This window comes from Balaenoptera musculus, chromosome 5 (assembly GCF_009873245.2).
Source record: "Balaenoptera musculus isolate JJ_BM4_2016_0621 chromosome 5, mBalMus1.pri.v3, whole genome shotgun sequence".
NCBI lineage: Eukaryota > Metazoa > Chordata > Mammalia > Artiodactyla > Balaenopteridae > Balaenoptera > Balaenoptera musculus.
In genome coordinates, this window is record NC_045789.1 from 140,317,570 (window position 1) to 140,343,732 (window position 26,163).

General features: G+C 53.4%; 1 protein-coding gene across 9 annotated transcripts; it reads right to left on the bottom strand.

Annotated features, from left to right (window-relative positions):
- Positions 1–251: 251 nt before the first annotated feature.
- TMEM175 (transmembrane protein 175) lies at positions 252–26,097 on the bottom strand. Of its 9 annotated transcripts, XM_036852313.1 has the most exons (12): positions 25,970–26,097; positions 25,748–25,826; positions 11,535–11,695; positions 11,325–11,363; positions 9,620–9,717; positions 8,019–8,070; positions 7,857–7,892; positions 7,103–7,186; positions 6,579–6,743; positions 2,989–3,067; positions 2,737–2,872; positions 252–1,053 (listed from the first exon to the last, which is right to left on the bottom strand). In XM_036852313.1, exons 3-12 carry the CDS (start codon positions 11,685–11,687, stop codon positions 396–398), a joined length of 1,500 nt encoding a protein of 499 aa, XP_036708208.1. In that variant the 5' UTR covers positions 11,688–11,695; positions 25,748–25,826; positions 25,970–26,097; the 3' UTR covers positions 252–395. The 9 variants fall into 9 exon arrangements, with proteins under 9 accessions (XP_036708208.1, XP_036708209.1, XP_036708207.1 ...); XM_036852314.1 differs by lacking the exon at positions 25,748–25,826; XM_036852312.1 differs by having other exon boundaries at positions 25,748–26,097.
- Positions 26,098–26,163: the final 66 nt, after the last annotated feature.

Consider the following 26,163-nt stretch of genomic DNA (forward strand, 5'->3'; position numbering starts at 1 on the left):
CCAGTGTGTTGGGGGAGGAGGGCTGGGATGTGGGGGCCGGTTGGGCAGCCCAGCAGCTGCCAGGGCCCTCTGCCCGCGGGACGTGGGCTGAGTCGCAGGACGTGCTGCCTGTTGAGGACCCGGGGCCACGTCGCACACCCACACCCACCACGGGGCTGCGGCCCCAGCTGCCACGGAACCACCCGCCGCCTGCGGCCCCCCGCGGCTCATCTCCACTTGGTCGAGGCAGACAACAGGCACGTGGGACACAGTGACGCTCCTGCGAGACGACTCTTTGCAACAGTGGAAGACAATCTGAGGGGCTGAAGTAGAGCATGAAACTTCACAAGGAAGACAAAACCCGAGGCCGGGCCACCCGCCGGACACTCGGACCTCAGGCGGGGGCCGGGGCTGCGCTAGCAGGGAGCAGGGAGGAGCGGGGACTGCGCGTCGTCCGCGGCCCCCGGCACCGGCCGGGCCAGACCCCGCAGGCCCCGCAGGCCGGCCAGCGCCAGGCGCACCAGCAGTCGCAACACGAGGAAGGCGAAGGGCACGGCGATCTGCATGGCGTGGAAGATGGCCGTGCTGAACCTGCTCAGCACGCAGGTGCAGGCGAAGGCCAGCAGGCTGGCGCAGGGGTACAGCACGAGCTTGGCGAACATGAACGCGTGCTCCCGGCCCCCGAACCGCGCCGACGGCTGCAGCGTCTCCCCCTCCTGCAGCAGCGCCGTGGTCCAGATGGCGAACTGGAAGATGCTGGCGAAGAAGATGATGGCGCAGCTGACTCGTACGCTCTCCAGCTCGTCGTGGGGCCGCCTCGCGAAGGCCGACGTCTGCTGGTAGGCCAGGGGCAGGCCGCCCACGAAGGCCAGTGAGAGCGTGTTGAGCAGCCCCATGGGCTGCGTGGCCTTGCGGATGTGCAGGAAGAGCGAGTGGTGGGCGAACCAGAGCAGGCCCACCGTGGCGAAGGAGCCGAAGTAGGCCAGGAAGTGCGGCCCGGACGCACCCAGCGCCGCCACTAGGCTGCCGCGGAACTTCTCCTTCACGTCCTTGGAGTCCGGGACGTTGTCCTCACTGAGGGGTGAGACACACAGCATCTGCAGCGGCCCCACCTCGGGCGTCCGTTCCGGGCTGCCTGCCCCCACCCTGTCCCAGCCCCTGCGCGGGCTGCTGGCCCCCCGCACACTTGAACTTCAAATGAACGAACGGCATACACTGAGATTCCGCGGATCTGTGTTCACACACACAGCGCCGTTCACCTGAAGTTCAAATTCAACTGCAGCCTGTGTCTTCTTGGCTGACCGCAGCCCTGCCCGCCGGACCCCGGGCTGGTGAGCGGCACGGGCCCTGAGCCCGCAGCCCCTCTGGCGCCCACGGGTGGGTGCTCCTGAGGCCTGCCCACCGTCCTGCAGCAGCCCGACCGCTTCGGGAGCGGTCCCACCGACCTGAAGGGCCTTTGCCTTCGAGGTCCTCAGATTCCTGGGCAGAGCTTTATCCTAAGGAGCGATTCTAAGGCACATCCGGCCCAGGCTTCTCCCCACTGAGGTCACAGGGCTGCCGCCCTGCAGCCACGCAGCCCAGACACACCTCTGTGCCCACGATGGCAGCTGCGTGCATGCTGGTGGGGCTGGGGGCAGGAGACAGAGCCTGGGGGCTTCCTGGGGATCCCCACCTGGGTTCTCGGGGCTGTGGCTCTGGGTGGAGCAAAGAACCCTGACCGCCCCCCCGCCCCGGGGGTTCCCAGCCATAGCTGGTCCTTGCTGCCACCCAGCAGGGGACCCAAGCCAACAGGGGACCCAAGCCAGCACGGCCCTGGCTGCAGGGCAGAAGCAAAGCCAGATCGCCGCAGAACCTTAGGTCTAGGTCTCAGAGATTGGTACCAATGGACATTTGCTCCCAATTTTTAAAAATTCACATATTACAGTAGGAAAAAGCTACTAAGAGAAATTTAGGAGCATCAAGACCTTAGGTGAGGGACTTCCCTGGTGGTGCAGTGGTTAAGAATCCGCCTGCCAACGCAGGGGACACGGGTTTGAACCCTGGTCTGGGAAGATCCCACATGCTGCAGAGCAACTAAACCCATGCGCCACAACTACTGAACCTGCGCTCTAGAGCCCGCGAGCCACAACTACTGAGCCCACGTGCCGCAACTACTGAAGCCTGTGCGCCTGGAGCCCGTGCTCTGCAAAAAGAGAAGCCACCGCAATGAGAAGCCCGCGCACCGCAATGAAGAGTGGCCCCCCGCTCGCCGCAACTAGAGAAAACCCGCGTGCAGCAACGAAGACCCAACGCAGCCATAAATAAATAAATAAATAAATAAATTTATATTAAAAAAAAAAAGACCTTAGGTGATCAGTTACAGAACATAAAATCAGAGCATTTTAACGTTAACGAAATAAGAATGTGCTGAAGTATGACCGAGGAATAAAAGGCTTTAGAAAAAAGATGGAAGACTCGAAAAAGCAGATAAAACACTGAGAAACAAAATGACAGCAACGAAGGCTGGAACTGTGACAGACTGCAGAGGCCGCCCGGCCGGGCAGAAGAGCAGCAGGGAAGGGAAGAGGCGGGCTCGGGGCAGGAGATGGACGCGGGGGGCTGGGGGCTGCCCGCCCTGCGTGGGCAGCCCTGGGAAGGAGGCGGACCGGGCCCTTCTCAGGTGGGTTCTCAGGTGGGAGCCCCTTGGGGAGGGTGGGCCGGGGGACCTTGGCGCCTTTGTGGGGCTGGCGGAGGAGTCTCGGCCCGGCGGGTCCTCACCAGATGTCCAGGATGAGCAGCGTGGCCACAATGGCGTAGACCCCGTCGCTGAAGGCCTCCACCCGCTCCTTGCTGAGCGGCTCGTGCAGGTCGAAGGTGAAGATCTCCAGGCTGCGAGCCGGGGGCTCCCTGGGGCCTGTGGGAGGGGCGGCCAAGCCCTCAGGGCCTCGGGCCAGCTAGGAGGCCCCGCGGGGACGCCGCCTGCCTGGCCCGTGCTCTGCGCCCCCCGCTCCAGCCCCGCCTGGCACCTACCCACAAGCCTGGCTCTGCACCAGCCGGCGGCCTTGCTGACGTAGGGCAGGAAGACGACTGTCGCCATCAGCAGGTACGACTGCACGAGACAGGGCACCGGGCACGTCAGGGCGCGTGGTGCCTCCACCGAGGGGCCCAGCCAGGAGTCCCACCCAAGCCACCCGCCCGGAAGGGACTGCGGCTCGAGCAAGAGGAGGCGAAACAGGTGAATCATCCGTCATCAAGACGGAAGCCTTCTGTGCACAGAAGGACGTCACCGGGGGATGAAGAGACATCGCACAGAACGGAGATGTTTGCAGGCCACACGCCTGATAAAGGGTTACTATCCAGGCTTCATAAGGAGCCCCGACAGCTCCACGACGGAGAGACAGGTAAGCCAACTGAGAAACGGGCCACGGACCTCGACTGACATTTCTCCGGAGAAGAGGGACGCGGCCCCGACACGTGTGGGCAGGCGCTCAGCACCACTAGCACTCGGGGAAACGCCAGTCACAACCACGAGGAGAGCAGCGCACACCGTGGGACGCTCCCAGCGGGAACAGGGAGCGGCTGTGCTGGGCCGGGGTGGGGGTGGAGGGGCGGGGAGGGGGGTTGGGTGGGTGGGGGGCGGGCGGCCGGAGCCCTGTGCGCCGTCGGTGGGAATGTAAATGGCGCAGCTGTTGGAGAAGTGTGGAGGTTCCTCAGAAACTAAACGGGGAATTGCCACAGGACCCGGCAAGTCCACCTCTGGGCACACACCCGAAAGCACGGAAAGCAGGGGCGCACCCACGCTCACGGCAGCCACCAAGTGTCCGTGGGGGGTGATGGGGGTGGGTGATGGGGCCCATCCACGCGGTGGGGCACTGCCGGCTAATGAAAGGGAAGGGAGTCCTGACACCGACGACGTGGATGCACCTTGAAAACATGCTGAGTGAAAGAAGCCAGACGTAGAAGCCTCCTATTTCATGATTCCATTTCTATGAAGGAACCAGGATAAGCAAATCCCTACAGACAGAAAGCAGACTCGCAGTTTCCCGGGACTGAGGGGTGGGGAGACAGGGAGTGGCTGCTCATGGGTTCAGGGTTCCTGTCTGGGGGGGATGAAAAGTCCCAGAACCAGCGGGAGGTGATGCACGGCGACGTCAGCGGTCAATGCCGCCGAGCTGCACACCACAGATAAAATGGTCACAACGGTCAATTTTTTGTTACGCGGATACCCAGTTATTTTAAACAGGGAGGCCGGCGGGCCAGGCATGCTCCCGGGCCCGAGGTGGCCGCAGAAGGCTCCTCGCCCAGCCCTGTCGCCTCGGCCGGTGGCCCCCCTCAGTGAAGGGCTTCCACCCCGTCCTTCACAGTCATGCTTCAAGGTCACCTGGCACCTGGCCTGGTGAGGGGACTCAGGAGACAACGGGCACCTCGGGGACAGACGGGGGCGGCCAGCATCACAGCTCTGCTTACGACCTCCGGTCTCCACACGTCAGAAGACCACACCATACACGTCACTCAACACACACATACCAAGGAGGGGGAGTGTCCCAGGTGCCTGGCAGGTGAGCGCAGAGGCCCCGGGGGGCGACGGTGGCCACACAGGATCGGCGCGTGTGGTGTGTGTGCACGTGCGCTGCGGGGTAGGAGGGGACAGAACAGCCCGAGGGGGAACCTGAGTCCCGGGGCGGGGGGAGATCTAACTGGCCGTGGGGACCTGCCCAGGTCCGGAGGAACAGCAGGCACAGGGTGCTGGCGTGGGAGGCCCTGGGCCCCGAGTGTCACCACGGGAGGAGGGCGGTCCAGAGGGAGGTCAGGACGGCCCGGGCCAGGGCAGCGAGCAGTGGCTGGCCCTGGAAGGTGGGCCCCACACGGCGTCCTGGGGTGGGCCCCACACAGATGAGGGAAGGGGCTGGTGAGGACGGCCGGAACGATGGCCGTGGGCTCGTGGGGAGGCTGCGGGGGGGGGGGGCCTGGGGGCCAGGAGGCTCTGACATGCCTTGTCTCACAGGGGACGAGGGGTCAGACCCCCACCGTGGGGAAGGAGGGGGAGGGATGGAGAGGAAGGGGCAAAAAACGCAGCACAGAGAAATGACCGACCGCCCCCTCTGAGGCCGCAGACCTCCCAGCCCCACCGAGGACCCTCCTCTCCCCAGTGTGGCGGCCCAGCGCCCGCCTCCCACTACTGCCACCCCGTGAGGGTGTGCCCACTGCCCAGGCTCGTCACTGCCCCCGGCAGCACGCTGGGCCCTGTCTGCCTGCTCCAGGCCCGGCCAGTGGGCACGGCCCCCGCGGGCCTCAGCTCTGCCTGCTTCTCCTGACCCAGGCCACACGCACCACATCCCAGCTGTGCCCTCCGTCCTCCATGCGACGACCCTCACCGCCCCTCAGCCCCTGACCTCGTCCCCAGAGCCAGCAGGGGCTGTCCCACCGGAAGCCCGGACGCAGCGGGCCCCTCAGTCCTGCCCTGCCGTCTCTCCGTGCCGCCCCCTCGCCAGCCCCACCCTGGGACACCCCGCCTGACCCCAAGGGGCCCCGCAGCATCCCTCCCGCCCGAGAGGAGCGGGGCCCACCCGAGAGGCGCAGCCACTGTACGGCGAGGGGACAGAGCAGAAGCCCGAGGCCAGCCCCCACCTCACACACCAGCGTCCACCCTCCCCTTTACCCACCCGTGGCCTGACCTGGGGTGCCCTGGATACTGGACCCCAGCCCCCAGCTCCACCCTCCAGGGCGCGGCTCTGCAGGCCTTGCCATCCTGTTTGTTTTAAACTTGGAATTCTCTTAAAACACTTACTAGGTGTTTAAAGTAACGTTAACCGTTCATTTTTTCACACGTCTTATGATGCTTTGGGTTTAAAGATTCACTTTACTTCACTAGCGCTCAAGTAAAGGCAGGAGCCGTGCATCAAGCTTCTACAACCAGCTCTGAGACGGCGGCTCGTTAGGATTTACCTTCCTTCCTGGATGATGGAAGCTCCACCAGAACAATATGCCTATCAAGTCAGCTGTGGGCTAAACACAGGGTGTCAGCCGGCTCAACGCCTGCAGCTCGGCTAGGACGGAACCCCCGTATACACTATTGATACCACGTATAAAATAGATAACTAACGAGAACCTACAGGGAACCCTACTCAATGCTCTGCGGTGACCTAAATGGGAAGAAAATCCAAAAAAGAGGGGATGCATGTGTATGCAGAGCTGATTCACTTTGCTGTACAGCAGGAACTAACACAACAGTGTAAAGCAACTACTCTCCAATAAAAAGGAGAAAATAAATAAGTAAATTTTTTAAAAAGAGCACAACCTGCAGGCTCGAGGGCGCCGTGGATGGAGTCCCGCCCGGCTCTGCCCGCGCGGCCGCCGTCTCTCCCTGGACGCTGGGGGTGCGTCTTCCCGGCCCTGGCCCAGCTCCACCCATGCCTGCACCTCCCTCTTCTCCACTCCAGTCTCTCCTGCTCTGGAGTTTCTCTCTTCACTTTCTCTCTCTTCCGGCGGCTCACGTTCCTACGCAGGCACGTCTTTAGAAGGCGCATGGCCTCCTGGGCCCACTGGGCGTGTGCCATGTTCACCCACGCGGGCTCCTCCCTGCAGAGCAGCCCCCCGGTGGGCCCCCCACCCCGACTCACCACTGGGTAGAAGAAGAGGGAGAAGCCGGCCGCAGCCAAGCACAGCGCCGGGCCCCGGAGAATGATGCCCACGATGTGCTGCCGGTAGAGGGCCCGGTGGGCCGAGCGCTCGATCTGGGGGCTCAGCAGGTGGGGGAAGTGGAAGGCGTAGACCACGATCAGCGCCTGCGGGAGAGGCGGGCTGCAGGGTGCGAGCAGGGTCTCGGGTGGGGCTCGCTGCACGATGTTCTGGGGGTGCAGAGTGGACGGGAGCCCTCGCTCTGCTCTGGGGGTCAGGTGTGGGTCTCAGAGAGCCCCGCCCGAGGGTGCCGGCGGCCCCATTTCACTCTCTCTCCACGTCGGCACAGGAAGCCCAGGCCCCGAGCGTCTCTGGCTTTGTCCTGCTGCAGCCCACGCGGGTGCCCCGTGGCAGGCGTCGCGTGGCGGGTGGCGTCTGCACAGCTCCCACCACGGGCGGCCCGGGCACGCGCTACAACTCCTGCTCCACGAGGACGGGGTGTGGGGGCGGGGAGCCGGTGTCCTACCTGCACGGCCCCGACGGCCATCACACACACACAGAACAGGAGAATGCCCAGAGGCACCTCGGGGAAGGCCACCATCAAGGAAAACTGCAGCCAGAAAACCCCCAGAATCAGGACCCGCAGGGCCGCAGGGCCCGTGAGCCCCGGGCGTCAGCTGGGCTCTGCCTGGTCAGCAGCAGAGCTGTCTTGGGTGGGAGCGGCCTGAGCCCTGGAGGCGTCTCTCTCACAAGAGCCATTCCACCCAACGCTTGAAGCCTTTAAAGCTGCAAGCTTATCAGATTCATAAAGACTCCCCAGACCCCAATTCTCTGCGATGTGCTCCGTACCCAGAGCCCCGCTCTCTGTCAGAATCAGAGGGAGCTGCGGGGTGAGGAGATGGAGGGGTCACATGCCGGGGACGAGCCCAGGTCGGCCAGGAGGCCATGGGCTCTGGGGTTCAGGCAGGAGCCGAGAGCCTTAGGGAGCACGGAGAGGGCGCCCCTCACTGCGCCCTCGGAGGCCAGGCTGGTGTCTCTGCCCCTGAGAGCCCTGCTTGGGGCCCTGGAAGCCTCCCCACTCCATCCAGCCCGGAAACCCAGGGTCGCCCCTTCCCCCGGAACCTTCTCTCCTCTCTGCAACCCCGTGGTCCAGGCCCTGGACCTCCCAGTGGTCTGAGAGCTTCTGAGAAGGGAGCATCTTAGGGTCAGAGCCCTCCTGCCCAGTGGAGGGCAGGCTGGACCCCCAGGTGGAAGTGGGAGCGGAAATCCCTGTGACTCACTGTGAACGGCAAGAAGGTGATGGTCATCATGCAGGCCTGGGAGGGAGGGAGGAAGAGGGGCTGAGGGCGGCGTGCGGGGCCCTGGGAGTGGGCGCGTCCCAGCCCGCACACCCAGGGGCACCGGGGAGCTGAGCACAGGCAGAAACCAAAGGAGAAACTCACCAGGTTAAGCAGGGCAAGCGTATCGTCTATTTTCCCAACAACTTGGAACAATCTCAACAATTTAAGGAAAACAGGAAAAGTCATGCTGTCAGTAAACATGGTTCTAACGGCATCAAATACAGACACTCATACAACAGAGCCGGTTTCACACCGAGACGGGAAGACGCGGACAGAAGCCTGAAAACGGAGTCAGGAAGCAGGCAGAGCTCCCGAGGCCCCAGCCCCTCCCTGGCCCCCACACGGTCCCCTCAGGGTTCTGACCCACGAGGACGTGGCCTTCTCCCCCCATTGGGGAGGTCTGCACCCGGCCAGGGGCCAAGGGCGGCCAGGAGGCGGCCTCAGGGGCCAGGCACTTCTCTAAAAGTCAGAGGTAGGGGCTGTGGCCCCGAGATGGCAGCCGAGCCCCAGACCCAGGGCGGGTCTGTGCCGCTCTCAGAAGGCGGGACCTCTGGCAGAGGGGGGTGGGCTCCGCTGAACAGCCCGCAAATGAGGCCCGTGCGGCCCTGTCCACTCTGCAGGGTGGGCGGGGCTAATGGCGAGCCGGCCACGCCAGCGGCCCGCACGGCCGCCGGCAGGACTGGACAGAGGTGGCTGTGGCCCCCCTGACTCTCGCCAGCCCTTGGGTCTCTTGCTTTCCGTGAACAAGGAGGCAGGAGAGGAAAGCCTTTAAAGAGGGTCACGTGTCCCCACCAGTAACAGCCACTTTGCTGAAAACAAGTACGTGGTGTATAAATGTTCAGAGACACTTTTAACCCGAGGGCCGCTGCCTTGTAGGCTCCTGGCTTCCTGCATCCCCAGCAACCCACTGGGGAGCATTTTGTAACCGAGATGTCAGCACCCCAGCCCATCCCCACCCATCTCCGGGGGCCCTCCTGGTCCTCCCACCCCATCGGGGGCTCAGGTGACGCCCACAGCTCTGGGGCCCTGTCCCCCTTGGGTCCTAAGGAACCTTTTCCTCATTAACAGAGAGCTCGGGCCCTGGAGCCTGTGTCCCGAAGCCTCACCCTCCTCACCAGAGTCCAGGGACCAGGACGGAGGGGCCGTGCACAGCATGTGCGTCACAGTGCAGCAGAGGTGGTCAGCCCACAGCCCTGCCCTTGCCCTGCCCGGGCTCACAGTGGCCCGAGCAGTGCTGCACCTGGCACCCCATTCATCGTCCTGGCCCTGGGGTGTAAGCCCTGTTGCTGCAGTGTGCAGAGGAGAAAGCAGAGGCTTGAGGGAGGACTCGGCAGGGAGGGCTGGGGAGGGGAGGGGAGGGGACGGGGAGGGAGGGGAGGGGAGGGGAGGGGGAGGGGGAGGGGAGGGAGGGGGGGGGGAGGGGAGGGGAGGGGAGGGGAGGGAAGGGGAGGGGAGGGGAGGGGAGGGGAGGGGAGGGGAGAGGAGGGGGAGGGGAGGGGAGAGGCAGCCCACTAACGTGACCCCTTGTGACTCAGCCCCGGAGGGCGGGGCTGCCATCCACCCCGAGGACAGCTCATCAGCACTGAGCGCACCCCCACTGCCACCCTGACCCTCAGCCAGGGCGAGGACACACCTGCTGGGCACACACCCAGCCAGCCACAGTGTGGCTGCCAGCCCGGAAACAGGCCCCAGCCTGCCCGTACCTCGTATGTGCCGCCCAGGCCGCGGTCACGATGAGGAAGGTCATCAGGTACACAGCGATCCTCGTGGCTAGAAGTTTCTGGACACTCTTGTCAAACTCCTGGAACAGAAGAGCATCAGCATCAGACGGAGATTCACCCACGGCAGCCGGCGGCCCCGCCCCCGGGCACCAGGCCCCGGGGGGCCGGAGAAGCACCTGGGAGCCCTCACCTCCCCCCACCAAGGCTCAGCCTCAGTCCCGGGCTGTCCCTGAGGCCCCTCCGGAGGCTCCCCATCTTCCCAACATGGCAGGCCCCCCGAAATGCCAGCTCTGGAGGCAGAGAGGATTCGTCGAGCCTCTCCCAGGATCCCGGCGGGGTGGCCACAGGCCATGCAGCCACACGAAGTCACGGCGTCGCCGGGTAAGTGATCCCAAAGCAACTGCGAGGCCTGGCGAGAGGGCCGTGGTGTCTGGACGCCAGGTGATGGGCTGCACAGGAAGCTGGGCCCCCAGGCCGGGGGAGGGTTTAAGCTTTGTCAGCAAAAACTCCAAATGCAAAACCGGTGCCTTGCCCGTGTCTGCTGGTCGTCTGAGACCACATGAGCAGCACCGTTTCCAGATCCCTGGGTCCTCTGGCCTTGATGAACCTTCTCCTTCGTGTCAGGAGGGTCCTCGGCGCCTTCCCTGAAGGAGTCTCCCTGCCACTGCGGAACCTTCTGGCTCAGAGCCCTCTCGTGGGTCAACGGAGGTCACGACCCCGACCGCAGAGAGGCAAGGAGCTCCAGGCCCGCGCATCCCATCACCCCCCGCATCTCACGTGCACACCCACCACCCTGTTCTGAGACTGGTGGCACCGAGGGCCCCAGAAGGTTCTGGAGCAGGCACAGCCAGGAGAGCGTCGAGGCCCCCGGCGGGCACACGGCTTTCCTGAGCTTGGCCGGAGTGCAGCCCCCAGGCCCCCTTTGGGGAGGGGGTGCCCCGGAGCAGAGGAAGCTGCACGGGGCCCTTTGCTCACCGCGCCAGGTGCCAGTTGCCAAGGTCAGGCTCGACCATCATTTCTGTTTAATTCTCATCCAAACCCTACGAGAAGTAGCGATATCACCTCCCGCAGATGACTCCCGGCAGTGTCCAGGCTAAGTGTGCTGGTTGGGCTGCAGCCAGACCACGGCCACACGTCCTGGGCCAGCACTGCGCATCCTGGAGCCCAGAGGTGACCCGTGCTCGACGTGAGGGGCCCAGAGAGCTGTGCTCGCACACACACACGCCCACGAACTCCGAACGTCTCCCGGAATCACGTCCGGTTTCTGAGGTGCTGCGACGTGTGGCTATTTTACTTATAAAATGGAAATATTCCAAACTGACTAGCAATGGAAAAACCTCGTTTCCCACTCACCTCCCTGCTCATGGCGCAGGCCCACGCCCGGCAGGCCGGCCACCCTCTGCTCCCCAAGCACCTGCTCTGAGGGGCACGCCAGCGTGACGGACAGACAGCCCAGGGAGCTTCCCCGCGACGCCTGCCGCCACAGTCCGCGCCAGCCTCCAGGCGCTCCTGCCTTTCTCAGGGCTCAGCGCGAGGGCACCGGGGCTGGATGGCATCGCTGGGGGACGCGGCGGACGGCCTGGCCCTCCCAGCCAGGTACGCCCGAGCGGAGCCCGGCCTCGAGCTCGGGGCCTGCGCCTCCTGGACCCTCGCCCGCACACCAGACACTGCAGACTGTCCCAAGTACCTGTTCCGGGGAGATCTCCGTGTGGGTCACAGGCAGGATCTAGGAGAACAGACACAACACGAACCCAGGAACACTTCTTGGGCTGGGCACTGACTGCTCCCTGGATGCCACGTGCCGGGGACTCAGGCCAGTCCTGGGCTGCTCCTCCCCACCCCCAGCAGCCTCGGGGCCCCGGGTCAGGGCCCGTGCTGGGTGGGGCCCCGCACGGACCATCACGGTGGCAATGATGGACAGAAGCGCGTCGCTGAAGCTGAGCATGCGATGTGAGTGCTGGGTCCCGTCGGCCATGTCCTCGTCCTGTGAGCCCGGGGGGGAGGCTCCCTGCCCATCCAGGGCCGGCTCTGGGGTCCGGGGCCCAGACATGGTGGAGCCTGGGAAGAAGCACAGGTCTGAGCCCGTGGGGTGCTCCTGGGGGCCATGACACAGGGCAGGGGGCCCTAGGAGGAGCCACCCGCTGGGCGGGGCTGGGCAGAGGGGCCCTGCCGCTGCTTCCTCTGCCCCGTTCTCCTCTCCCAGGCAGCCTTCTAGAAGAGGGGCCTGTGACCTGGGAGACACACCCTGTGACTGTGTCCCCTCTAGGGACAGGAGAGGCAGGCGAAGGCACACGGCACATATGGTGGGTGCTCCGGGGCTGGGCGTGACACTCTTGACCCCAACCAGACACCGCCGTGTCCCTGCTCCCATTGCACCCTGCATCACAGCCATGATGCGACCTTTGGGGGAATCAAGACCCTGCGTGGAAAGCCAGCTGCCCCAGCTGCCCCGGCTGCTGCCCCGCTGGAGGGCGCGCTCGCTCCTCCTGTTGGCAGGCGGCCTGGGGGACCGGTCGGGCACCCGCCAGCGAACCCCCCATGGCAGAGCTCCCTGGACAACTCAGTATCAGAGGTGGGCTGGGAAGACAAGTGAGGTGCCAGCTGGCGGGGCTCCGGGCGGAAGAGATGCCAGAGCCTCCTGGGAACGGAGTCGGGGCCCCGCAGCGGGAACTCCAGGGGGGCAGGCCGTGGCCCCGGTGAGGCACCAGGCTCCTTGCTGAAGGCGGAGCGCGTTCTCTGCCACGGAGCTGTGCCTGGGCAGAGGGACGGCATCGAGAGGTCGGGAAAGAGGTCGGGGCTGGAGTCACCCGCAAAGGCTCTCCGAGAGGACGAGACGCCCCGCGGTGGCGTGGGGGCAGGACTGCGCCGAGGCGCCCGGGAAGGAGCAGGAGGCGGGTCCAGAGCGCAGGACGCCAGGGCTCCTCCAGGACGGGTGGCCCGCGCGGTGAAGCCCCCGAGAGGGAAGACTGGAAGCGGAAGGGTGGCCCGGTCTCCCCCTGCAGAGGACACTGCTGACCCCGGCAACGCGGCAGGAACCCGAGCGAGAGCGAGAGCGAGGAGGCGCTCCGCGGTGCAGCCGGGCGTCGGAACTAAGAGCACGCGAGCCGCCCGGGACAGGACGAAGACAGAGCCCCGCCCCCCGGGCGGAGAAAGGAGGCTCACGGGGATTTCCGGGCAGGAAGAACGAAGTGCGGACGCACGTGTAAGACACTCGGCAGCCTGGGAAACGCAAAGGAAACCGACGCGAGGACAGTCGGCTTCGCACAAGTCAGGGAGTTAAGAGGCGGCGAGGGCGCAGGCGATGCAGAAGCTGGCAGGGAGTGCAGGGCACCTCAGCCACCGGGAGACCACTGAGCAGCCGGGCAGGGCTGCGGTGCCCACCGCCAGGCGGCCAGCCCCAGGGCGCACACGAGGTGGGGACTGCGGGCCTCGTGGAGCGGTTCACCTCGACGATGAAAGTCACACACGTTCTGACTGACTGACAGGCGGCACATTATTAACCACTAAGGGAGCTGCTACCAAGGGCTGTGGACTGTTTGTGCCCCAAATATGCACGTGTCGCATGTCGAGCCCCACCCCGGGGGATGGGACAGAAGGTGGGGCCTCTGGAGTTGACTAGGGTTAGAGGAGGCCGGGAGGGTGGGTCCCAGGGTGGGATGGGTGCCCTGATAGGAGGGGACCAGCGTGCTCCCTCCCTCTGGTGTGTGTCTGCAGGCCAGGACGTGGCCTCACGGGAAACTGAACTGGCTGCCACCCTGATCTGGGGCTTCCAGCCTCCAGGACTGTGAGAAATAAAGTTCTGTTGTCTAAGGTCCCAGTCTGTGGCATTTTGTTGTGGCAGCCAGAGCAGATTGAGACAGTAAATGACAACAGATGAAACAACTCACATGCAAAAACTCAGAGGCACAACGCTGAGAGGGATGGATCAAGTGCAGAAAGACACACATCGTGTCACACCACTGATGTACACACATACACCAGTAAGAAAGAGCACAGTAACACCAACAGGACAGCACTGCAGTGACCCAGGCAGGGCGGGGTGGAGGATGGGTGAAGATGGGGCTCTAGCTCTCATCTGCATCTCTAATTTATCTCTCACTGGATTCACTTTGTAAAGTTTACACACAGGAAGGATCACTCCTTCTGGTGCCCAGCACTGAGATTTAGACAAATGCACAAGGTGTGTAACCATGGCCCCAGTCACAAAGCAGTTCTGTCCCCGAGCAGTCCCTTTGTGGGCAGGCCTTCCTCCACCCAAACCCTGGCCACCGCTTGTGTTTTCTGTTACTGTCACTTTGCCTTTTCCAGATTGTCCCATAAATGGACTTGTACCCCAAAGAACCTCTTGAGTCTGGCTTCTTTTACTTAGCACAATGCATCTGAGATGTACCCATGTCTGGGGAGTATCAGTAACATGTTTTTTACTGCTGTGTAGTTAATTGTACTGCATGAATGTACCTGTTTATCCATCCACCAGTTGGGAAACAGGTCATTCACGGTTTTAGCAGTTAAGAATAAAGCCACTATAAAGATTTACACACAGGTATTTGTGTAAACCTGTTTCATTTCTCTTGGGCGAATACCTCAGAAGGGGTCTGCTGGGTCATTCAGTAAGTACGTGTCAACTCTACAAGAAACTGCCGAACGATTTACCGAAGTAGCTGCACCGCATCCCAGCCGCAGTGTGTGAGGGCTGCATCTGCTCCCCACCCTCGCCAGCACTTGGTTTGGAGGGTCTTTTTAAAATTTAATGAATTTTTAATTATAGCTGTGCTGAGAGATGCGCTACCTCACTGTGGTTTAATTTGCACTTTCGTATTGACCAGCTGGGTATTCTCACGTGCCTACTTTTTAACTGTACATCTTTTGTGGCAAAGTGTCTGCTAGAATCTTTTGTTCACTCTTTTGAGGGGTTATTTGTATTCTTACTGAATTTTGAGAGTTTCTTCCACATCGTGGTTAGAAGTCCGTTGTTAGATATGTAATTCGCAGGCATTTTCTCGCAGTTATGTGGCTTGTCTGTCCTTCTCTTACCAGTCTTCAGGAGAATGTCAGTTTTAAACTCTGACGGGACTTCCCTGGCGGTCCAGTGGTTGAGACTTCACCTTCCAATGCGAGGGGTGCGGGTTCAGTCCCTGGTTGGGGAGCTGGGATCCCGCGTGACTCAAGGCCAAGAAACCAAACGTAAAGCAGGGGCAGCATTGTGACAAATTCAGCGGAGACCTTGGAGATGGTCCACATCAAAAAAAATCTTTAAATCTGGATGAATTCCAACTCGCCACCTTTTCATTTACGGATCATTCTCTTGGTGTCATATCTAACATTGCTTTGCTTAACCCAAGAGCACAAAGATTTTCTGTTTTCTTTTAGAAGTTTTAAAGTTTGAGGTTTTACTTTTGGTCTATGATCAATTTTGAGTTAATTTTTATATAACATACAAAGTATAGTCAAGTTTCCCTTTCTTGCAGATGGACGTCTGGTTATTCCAACACTTCTTGTTGAAAAGACTGTCCCTTCTCCACTGAATTGCCTTTGCACACACCTTGGTCAAAAACTAACAGACCACATTTGTGTGGGTCTATCTGGGGAGTGTCCATTCTGTCCCACTGATTATGCATTTATCCTTTGCCAGTTTCACACTGCCTTGATTATAGCTTCATAGTAAGTCTTGATATCTGCTAGAGTCCTCCAACTTTGTTTTTTTTCCAAAACTGTTTGGATTATTCTAGTTCCTTTGCCTCTCACTCACATACTCCTGCTTGTTGGGGCCCCCTTCATAGTTGCTACAGGCAGAAAGACGGGGTACAGCAGCCCTCACTGCCCAGGCCCACAACTGGGAACTGGCCTAGGGTCAAAGCCACGAGGAGGAAGAGTGAAAAAATGGAAAATTCACACGTGTGGTCACTGATTCAAGTTTTGACTGCCCTTTCCAACCTATTGCCTTTTGCATACTTTCTCTTTTAATATTTTGTCCAGAGTTTTTACCTGTAATCAGCGGGAGAGGCAGCCGGAAGGGGGCTTCCTCATCTTGGCCAGCACTAAACTTAATACTTTTTTCTTTTAATTTTTTAAAAAATATTTATTTATTTATTTATTTGGCTGCGTCAGGTCTTAGCTGCGGCACGAGGGATCTCTCGTTGCAGCGTGCAGGCTCTCTAGTTGTGGCACGTGGGCTCAGTAGTTGTGGCACACAGGCTCTAGAGCGCTCCGGCTTCGTTGTCCCGTGGCATGTGGGATCTTAGTTCCCTGACCGGGGATCGAACCCGCGTCCCCTGCATTGGAAGGCAGATTCTTAACCACTGGAGCACCAGGGAAGTCCCTAAACTTAATACTTTACAGAAGGGAGGGAGAGAGAGGAGCCGAGAAGAGCAGGCGGAGGGGGCGAAGGGAAAAGAAGACCATCCTGACAAAAATAAGACAAAAGGTAATGTGTTTCTTTAGGCATGGGTTAATCTGGGGAAACAGATGTCCATTATATTGCTTTCTACACTTTTTGTATGTTTAAGTTTCTTTCAATTAAATTTTATTTTTAAAAAGTCAGTAAATATCAAATATAGACACAAAAATCCTCAACAAAATGTTAACAAATGGATTCTGCAACATATAAAAAGAATTATATACCATGCTAAGTGGGATTTATTCCAGGAACGCAAGGTTGGTTTAAAATTAAAAAATCAATTACTGGAACACACCATATCAATAGAAAAAAGACAAAAACTATCATCTTAATAAATGCAGAAAAAGCATTTGACAAAATCTAACACCTCTTCGTGATAAAAACTATTCAACAAAATAGGAATGGAAGGAAATTTCCTCAACCTGATAAAGGGCTAATATCACACTCAATGGTGAAAGACTGAAAACTACCCCCCTCAGATCAGTGACAAGACGAGGATGTCTGCTCTCAGCACATCTATTCAACACTGCTCGGGGTTCTACCCATGGCAACTATGCAAGACAATGAAACAGAAGGCATACAGCCTGGAAAGAAAGAAGTAAAACTATCTCTATTTGCAGATGATGTGATTCTGTATATAGAAAATCCTAAGGAATCCACACAAGAAAACTATTAGAACTAATAAATGAGTTAAGATCAATATACAAAACAACTGCATTGCTATTTACTAGCAATAACCAATCTGAGAATAAATTTAAGAAAACAATTACATTTATAATAGCATCAAAAATACTTAGGAACAAATTTAACAAAGGAGTACAGGGACTCCCCTGGTGGTCCAGTGAAAAAGAATCCGCCTTACAATGCAGGGGACGCGGGTTCGATCCCTGGTCAGGGAACTAAGATCCCACATGCCACGGGGCAACTAAGCTTGCGTGCCACAACTACTGAGCTCGCGCGCCTCAACTAGAGCCCGTGTGCCACAACTACAGAGCCCACGTGCCCTGGAGCCTGCACGCCACAACTAGAGAGGAGAAAACCCGCACGCCACAACTAGAGAGAAGCCCGTGCACCACAAGGAAATATCCTGCATGCCTCAACGAAGATCCCACATGCCGCAACTAAGACCTGATGCAGCCAAAAATAAATTAAATAAATAAATAAATAAATAACTAATAAATAATCTTTAAAAAAAGGAGTACAAAACATTGTTGAAAGAGTGAAAAGACATCCTCTATTCATGGATTAGAAAATTTAATATTGTTAACATGACAATACTTCCCAAATTGATCTACATATTCAATGCAATCCCTATTAAAATTCCAGCTGCCTTCCATGTAGAAATTTACAAGCTGACTCTAAAATTCATACGGAAATTTAAGGAACCCCTGGCTATTTAAGGAGTAGCCAAAATAGTCTTGAAAAAGAACAAAGCTGAGGACTCACACTTCTCAATTTCAAAACTTAGTGCAAAGCTATGGTAATCAAGTCAGTGCAGTATTGGCGTAAAGACAGATATATAGATCAATGGAAGACAATTGAGAGTTCAGAAGTAAACCACTATATTTACGGTTAACTGATTTGCAATAGGGTGTCAAAGCCATTCAATGGGGAAAGAATAGTCTTTTCAACAAATATTGCTGGGACAACTGGATATCCACATGCGAAAGAATGAATTTGGATATCACCTCATGCCACATACAAAAATTAACTAAAAATGGATCAAAGACCTAAATGTAAGAGCTAAAACATTGGAGAAAATCTTCGTGGCCTCACATTTGGCAAAGAGTTCTTAAATATGACACCAAAAGCACAAGCAACAACAAAAAATAAATTGGAGTTCGTCAAAATTTTAACTTTTGTGCTTCAAAGGATGCTATTAAGAAAGTGAAAGACAATCCACAGGATGGGAGAAAACATTTGCAAATCATGTATCTAGTAAGACTCTAGCGTCCAAAATATATACAGAACTCTCACAACTCAACAGTAAAAAGACAACCCAATTCAAAAAATGGGCAAAGGATGTGAAAAGACATTTCTCCAAAGAAGATATTCTAGTAGCCAATAAGCACATGAAAAGATGTTCAACATTATTGGGTTGCGTTAGGGAAAAGCAAATCAAAACCACGAGACAGTCACCCTCCAGGAACGCCATAATACAAATAAATGATGGACAACAGCAACTCTTGGTGAGGATGTGGAGAAAATGGAACCTTTGTGCACTGCTGGGCGGGAATGTAAATGGCACGGCTGCTGTGGAAAACAGTATGGAGGTTCCTCAAAAAATTAAGCAGAGAATTAACATAGGATCCAGCAATTCCACTTCTGGGTATATACTCAAAGGAATGGAAAGCAGAAACTCGAAGAGATATTTGTACACCAATGATCACAGCAGCATTGTCTGCAATAGCCAAGAGGTGGAAGCAACCCCAGTGCTCATCTACAGATGAACATCTGAACAAAATGTGGCATCTGCATCTACGATGGAATATTATCCAACCTTAAAAAGGAAAGAAATTCTCACATGTTATGACATGGTTGAATCTTGAGGACACTATGCTAAGTGAAATAAGCCAGTCACAAAAGGATAAATACTGTATGATCCCACTTACATGAGGTCCCTAGAGGAGTCAAATTCATAAAGAAAGAAAGTAGAAGGGTGGTTGGCAGGAGCTGGGGGAGAGGTGGGAGTTACTGCTTAATAGGACCAGAGTTTCAGCTTTGCAAGATGAAGAGTTCTGTGGACGGATGATGGTGACGGCTGCACAGCAATGTGAATGCACTTAATGCCACTGAACTGTGCACTCAAAAAGGGTTAAGATGGTAAATTTTGTTATGTGCATTTTACATGGCTAAAAAAAAAAGCACCTGGCACATAAGTGTTCAAAAACATGTCAGCTACACCTAACCTTCATCACACACAAGTTTTTAAGGCTCATGGTGATGAAGGAAAGAACATAAGACTGAAGGCAGAGGAGAGTGGAGTTGAGAAATGATTTTTCTTAAGATGGAAGAGACTGAAGAATTTTTAAATTCCGACGGCAGGAAGAGGGAGAAGTTGAAAATTCCTGTAACAGAGAGGAGGTAACTGAAGGCACGTGACCCTGCAGAGCATCACGCAGGGTGCTGGCTACGCCTCAGGGTGCGGTGGGGCAGAGGTGTCCTGGGCGGGCTCAGTCTGGGAAAGCTCAGAACGGGAAATGCCAGAGTGCTGTCTGGAGATATTTATGACAAAATGACAATAAGAACAATATGTGACATCTGTCCAACATTTACTAAGTACTAAGCATTGTTCCAAGTACTTTATATGTCCTGTTTCTTCTAATTCTCAAATAATGCTGTGAGGATTATTGAAAGACAAATAATGACTCTGTGTGTATGTGTGTGTGTCTAATAGTGAGAGCTCGGTGTGCATCAAAGTGCAAGGAGTTTGATAAGGCTGGAGCACAGGCTCAAATTGGGAGGTGTACCTGAAGTATAAGGCAGGACTAAATCACAAAGAGCCTTGTAAGCTCCTTCAGGAGTGTGGAAATCATTGGGAAGATTATGCAGGGATTGTGTACTTTTCTTTACATACATACATATATATAAATATATATTATGTATTATATTCCGTATACAAGTCCATTATCAGATATTTTCTCCCAGTATGGGCTGTCTTTTCATTCTCTCAACATGTAAAAAAAAAATATATGTTTATATATTTGTGTATATATATACACACACATATATATTTAAATCAACAGACTTTTTTTTAGCAGTTTTAGGTCTGCAGAATAATCGAAGGGAAAGTACAGAGAACTCCCATATACCCGTTCATTCCCCCCCCTTCCCCCACCATTAACATCTTACATTAGTGTGGCACAGTCAATGAGCCAACACCGACACACTGACACACCATTGTGTTGTAGTTCTATGGGTGTTGACAAATGCATGACTTGCATTCACCACTATAGTACCACACAAAACGATTTCACAGCCCTAAAAATCCCCTGTGCTCCCCCTATTCATCCCTCCCTCCCCCCCCGAAACCCCTAGCAACCATGGACCTTTCCACTGTCTCCAATCTTGCCTTTTCCAGAAGGTCATGCAGTTGGAATCTAACAGTATGTGTCGTTTTCAGACTGGCTCTTCTCACTTGGTGATGTGCTTCTAAGGTCCTCTGTGTCTTTTTGTGGCTTGTAGCTCATTTCTATTTATTACTGAATAATACTCCATTTTATAGATGCACCACAGTTTATCCATTCACCTACTGAAGCACATCTGCAACAATGTATTTTGAAGTTCTTAAGTTTGATGAAGTCCTGTTTATCTATATTTTTAAATTTATTTATTTTATTTATTTATTTTTGGCTGTGTTGGGTCTTTGTTGCTGTGCGCAGGCTTTCTCTAGTTGCGGCAAGCGGGGGCTACTCTTCGTTGCAGTGCGCAGGCTTCTCATTGCAGTGGCTTCTCTTGCTGCGGACCACGGGCGCACAGGCTTCAGTAGTTGCAGCATGCAGGCTCAGTAGCTGTGGCTCACAGCCTTAGTTGCTCCGCGGCACGTGGGATCTTCCTGGACCAGGGCTGGAACCCGTGTCCCCTGCATTGGCAGGTGGATTCTCAACCACTGTGCCACCAGGGAAGCCCGTTTATCTATTTTTTATGCATTGTACTTTGGTGCCATATTGGAAATTCTCAGATTGTTTTCTAGAAGTTTTATGGGTTTTTTCATATATGATGCAATGTATGGATTAACATTCTTTTTTTAAACATATGGGGCTTCCCTGGTGGCGCAGTGGTTGAGAATCTGCCTGCCAATGCAGGGGACATGGGTTCGAGCCCTGGTCTGGGAGGATCCCACATGCCGCGGAGCAACTGGGCCCGTGAGCCACAATTGCTGAGCCTGCGCGTCTGGAGCCTGTGCTCCGCAACAAGAGAGGCCGCGATAGTGAGAGGCCCGCGCACTGCAATGAAGAGTGGCCCCCACTTGCCGCAACTATAGAAAGCCCTCACACAGAAACGAAGACCCAACACAGCCATAAATAAATAAATAAAATAAATTAAAAAAAAAAAAAAAACAAAAAAAACATATGGATATCCAATTCTTCCAGCACCGTTTGTTGAAAAGACTATCCTTTCTCCAATTACCTTTATTCCTTATTCAGAATCAACTGAACATATTTATACTCATGGGCCAATTTCTGGACTTTTTATTCTGTTCCATTGATCTACTTATATATCTTTATACCAACACCACACTATTTGGAGCACTATTTGGAGTACTATTTGGATTACTGAAATTAGATAGTGTAAGTCATAAAAATCTGTCCTTGTTCAAACTTGCTTTGGCTATTCTCGCTCTTTTGCAGTTCCAAATGAATTTTAAAATCAGTGTGTCCATTAAAATAAAAGTCTGCTGGGATTTTAATTGGAATGGCATTGAATCTATAGATTAATTTGAGGCCCTAACGATCCTGAATTTTCTAAATTAATGAATACTGTGTATCTTTCCACTTATTAAGGTCTTTAGTGTCTCTGAGCAAACCTTTTTAGTTTTCAGTTATAATTCTTGCACGTCTATTTCAGATTTATCCCAAAGATTTGGTATCTTTTGATGCTCTTGTAAATAGTGTTTTTTTTCTAATTTCAACTTACAATATTTGTTGCTAGTTATTTAGAAACATGCAATAACTTTTAACTTATTTTGCATATTAACCTTGTATCCTGCAACCTTGCTAAAGTCACTAGTTCTAGTAGCTCTTTCTGTAGTTTCCATGGATTTTTTACCGAGAACAATGATTCTCAACTGAGGGCAATTTTGCCCCTCAAGGGACATTTGCAATGCCTGGAGACATTATTTTTCCTAAGATTTTTTTGATGTGGACCATTTTTAAAGTCTATTAAATTTGTTCCAATATTGCTTCTGTTTTATGTTTTGGTTTTTTGGCTGCGAGTCATGTGGGATCTTAGCTCCCCGACCAGGGATCGAACCCTCACCCCCTGCATTGGAAGGCGACGTCTTAACCACTGAACCACCAGGGGAGTCCCTCCTGGAGACATTTTTGGTTGTGACAAGTGGTGTGTGTACTAGTATCCAGGGGGCAGAGGTAGGGGTGCTGCTAAACATCCTACAGTGCACTGGAAACACCACCCCTCCACTCCAATGAGGAATTATCTGGTCCACAATGTCAGTAGTGCCAAGGTTGGGAAACTCTGACATGGATGATCATGTGATCTTCAAATAAACAATCTTCCTTATTCCTTTTCAATATGGAAGCTTTTAATTTCTTTTTCTTGCCTCATTACATTGGCTAGAATTTCTAGTACAATGTTGAATAGAAATGGTGAGACCAGATACTTGTTCCCAATCTTGGAGGGAAAAAAAACATACAGTCTTTTATCATTCCATAGGTCAGCTATAGGTTTTTCATAGATGCCCTTATTATGTTGAGGACGTTTTCATTTTATTCCTAGTTTGCCGACAGTTTTTTGTTTTTGTTTTTTTAATCAGGGAATGGATGCTGGATTTTGTCAAATGCTTTTTCTTTTTTTAAATTTTTTTTTTCCAGCTGTGCCATGCGGCATGTGGGATCTTAGTTACCCCATCAGGGATCAAACCCGTGCTCCCTGGAGTGGTAGTGTGGAGTCAACCACTGGACCACCAGGGACGTCCCCATCAAATGCTTTTTCTATGTCTATTGAGATGACCCATTTGGTTTTCTTTTTCACTGTAATACTGTAAATTACATTGACCCATTTTTTAATACTAAGCCAACTTGCATTCCTAAGACGAACCTCACTTGGTTATGTTGTATTATCCTTTTTATATAGTATTGGATTCAGTTTGCTAAAAAATGTTTTAAAAGAATTTTTATATCTTTGTCATGAGGAACATTAGTCTGCAGTTTTCTTTTCTTGTAATGCCTATGTCAACGTTCGGCATTAGAATAATGCTATCCTTATAGAATGAGCTGGCATTCATATTTCCTTCTTTCAATTTTAAGAATCTATATAGAATTGGTATTATTTCTTCTTTAGTTTGGTAGAATTCCCAGTAAAGCCATCTAGGTATGGAATTTTCTTTTAGGAAAAGTTTTTAACTACAAATTCAATGCTTTAATAGTTATAGAGCTATCTAGGTTATCTACTTCTTCTGGACCGAGTTTTGGTATTGTCTTCCAAGGAATTTGTTCCTTTAGTACAAGTCGTTGTATTGGCATAAAGTTGTTCATGTTTTCCGATTACCCTTTTAGCAATGATGTCATCACCTTCATTCATGATATTGTTAACCTTTTTTTTCCTTGTTCAACCTGGCCAGAAATTTCTCTATTTTATTTATCTTCTCAAAGACTCAGCTTTTGGTTTCATTGATTTTCTCTATTGTTTTTGTCTTCTATTTCATTGATTTCTGCTGATATTTATTATTTCCCTTTTTGTACTTAGAGTTTCATTTGCTCTTATTTTTCTAGTTTATTAAGATGAATGATTTGAGACCTATCTTCTAGTAGTGTTTTAGCCACAAATTGTGAAATGCTGCATTTTCATTTAGTTCAAAATTTTAATTTCCCTTTTGATTTCTCCTTTGACCTATGGGTAATTTAAAAGTGAGTCAGTCAGTTTTCAAATATTTGGATGATTTTCCAGATATATGCTATTGCTATCTAGCTTAATTCCATTGTGGTCAGAAAACATATTTGCCCAGAATATGATTCATCTTGGTAAATGTTGTTTATATATTTGATAACGTGTATTCTACAAATGTCCATTAAATCAAGTTGCTGGTGTCACTCAACTCTACCATACGCTTGGTCATTTTCTGGGTATTTGTTCTATCATTATCTGAGAAAGAAGTATTGAAATCTCCAACTACAATTGTGGGTTTGTCTATCTCTCCTTGCACTACTGCTAGTTTTTGCTTCATGTATTTAAAAGCTTTATTACCAGGGGCAGAACTGTTTAGGACTGTTATGTCTTTTCATGAATTTACGCTTTCATCATTATAAAATAATCTTCTTAACTTCTGACTATAGTCTTTTGTTATGAAATTTACTACAAAGGGACAGGTTTGGCGATGAAGACTATAAATTCAGTTTTAGACATGTATATATGGCGATGAAGACTATAAATTCAGTTTTAGACATATATATATGACATGTATACATGAGCTATCTCATGTATATGAGAGATACCTAAGAACTAATACCTCAGAGTTCAGGAGGGAAGTGTGTTCTGGAGACACAGATCTGGATTAAGATGGTGTTATTATAACACCTAGTGCAGTGTCAGTATAAAAAGTGCTCCATCAGTACGAAATACAAAGTCTGAATAGACTCTTGTCTCCAAAGTAATTACACTATTAAAAATCTCCACCCAACTGTAGGTCATACCAGAATAAATCCATAGCCTCCAAACTCAAATGAGCCCTGGACTACATCATGCTTTCTAGTGAGTTATTCACTAGGTTTTCCACAAAAGCTATTTTAGATCTTTTCCACACTGCTCAAATCTTAGCTTTCTTACCTCCCTTCCCATTTTCGGGAGGTGTTTTCTTCTCCTTATTCACAGTGAAAACAGAAGAAAACAGAGAATTCCTTTGCTTTCAGTCCAATAAACACATAAAGTTACAACTACAACCCACCTACCTCCGTTCCTTTTACAATGAAAAGTGATTTTCTTACATCCAAAGTGAACACTTCCCTATGCTCTGGATGGCATTCCCTCCTACCTTCTAGGGGACCACTTTGCACCTGTCCCTTCTTTCCCAGCAGACACTGACTGGCCCCCTCCCATCAGCTGGAGGCTGCTCAGCCATCTCCCATCCTGCAACCTCTCGACATCCATCGTAACTCTAGCTCCCACACTTTCTTCTCCATAGCCAAACTCACTGAGTTACCTCCACTTACCATCTCTCTCTCCATTTCTTTATTCTTCCACTCAGAGTAATGGAGAGTTTTCAATGAAACAATTTATTCTTGGCAAGGTCACCGAAGATCTCTTTGTTGCTAAATCCAACATACATCTTTTACTACTTTTCCTACTTTTAAATGACATTTGACACTTTTAATTACCACCCCCCCCAACATCTTTCTTTGGCCCGGTGACACAAAACTCTCTTAGTTTTATTCCTGCTTCCCTGGCTGCTCCTCGCCTCTGAAGACTGTACCCTCTTTCTAACTACGGTGTCCCCTTGGTGCGCTCTTCAAGTCAACTGCCACCTACATGCTAGGGACAACCAAATACAGCCTGGGCTCTTTCCTGAGCCCCCAGTCCTTGTATTCCATTTACCAGACGAACACACCGGCTGAAAAAGCCACGTAACTTGTGTGGACTTCTAGCTGTATCACTAGCTATATCAACAAGACCCTGGCCACCTGGCCAGGTAATGACACTGCTGAGCACATTTTGCACCCAAAGGCGGGGTGTGGGGTGCGGGATTAACTATACTGTGCGTTCTCCAAGATAATCTAGGATCATTAAGGCGAACACTTATAAAAGGATACGGCAAGCAGTAAAGCACTGCATGAACGAAGCTGCTTTATTATAAGGATAACGCACGTTAGCCCGTCTGGAAAGAGATTTTTAGTAGCTTGAAATTCTAGGCGGGTTAAGATGCTGCCTAGGGCTTTCAGCTCCAGTTCTCAGTTTGGGGATGAACGCTCTACACCAGGACCTACAGGAAGCAGCCGGGCACACAAGCGAGCCAAGGGGTCAGGCGAGTGGTGATATCTTACCTGAGGGGGCAGCTCTAGGTGATGGGTGACACGCGGTATTCTGGGTCCAATGCTGCCAGATCTGACTTTTCTACAGAAGCTACAAAACTCGGTTTCTAAAATTAAGCTCTTCAGTCTTTTAGTAGCAACCAACTCGTTAAAAAGACGGATACTGCGGGACCCCCGGCGCTCCGCGGCCCGCTCCTCCCGCCGTGCGGCCCAGCCCCGGGAGCCCCCGAGCACCAGCCTCCGCGGAAACGGCCACGTGGGGACGGTTGAGCGCCGCACCGGGGGCCAGACCACCCGTGGGCAGCCCTCTGCTAGCGCGACACCCGAAAACCGTTCCGAGGCCGGCAGCACCGCGCACGCGCACCAACCCCCCCACCCCCGCACCCCGCCCTGCGCATGCGTGGCCGCTGGCGCGGCGGAAGTGAGGC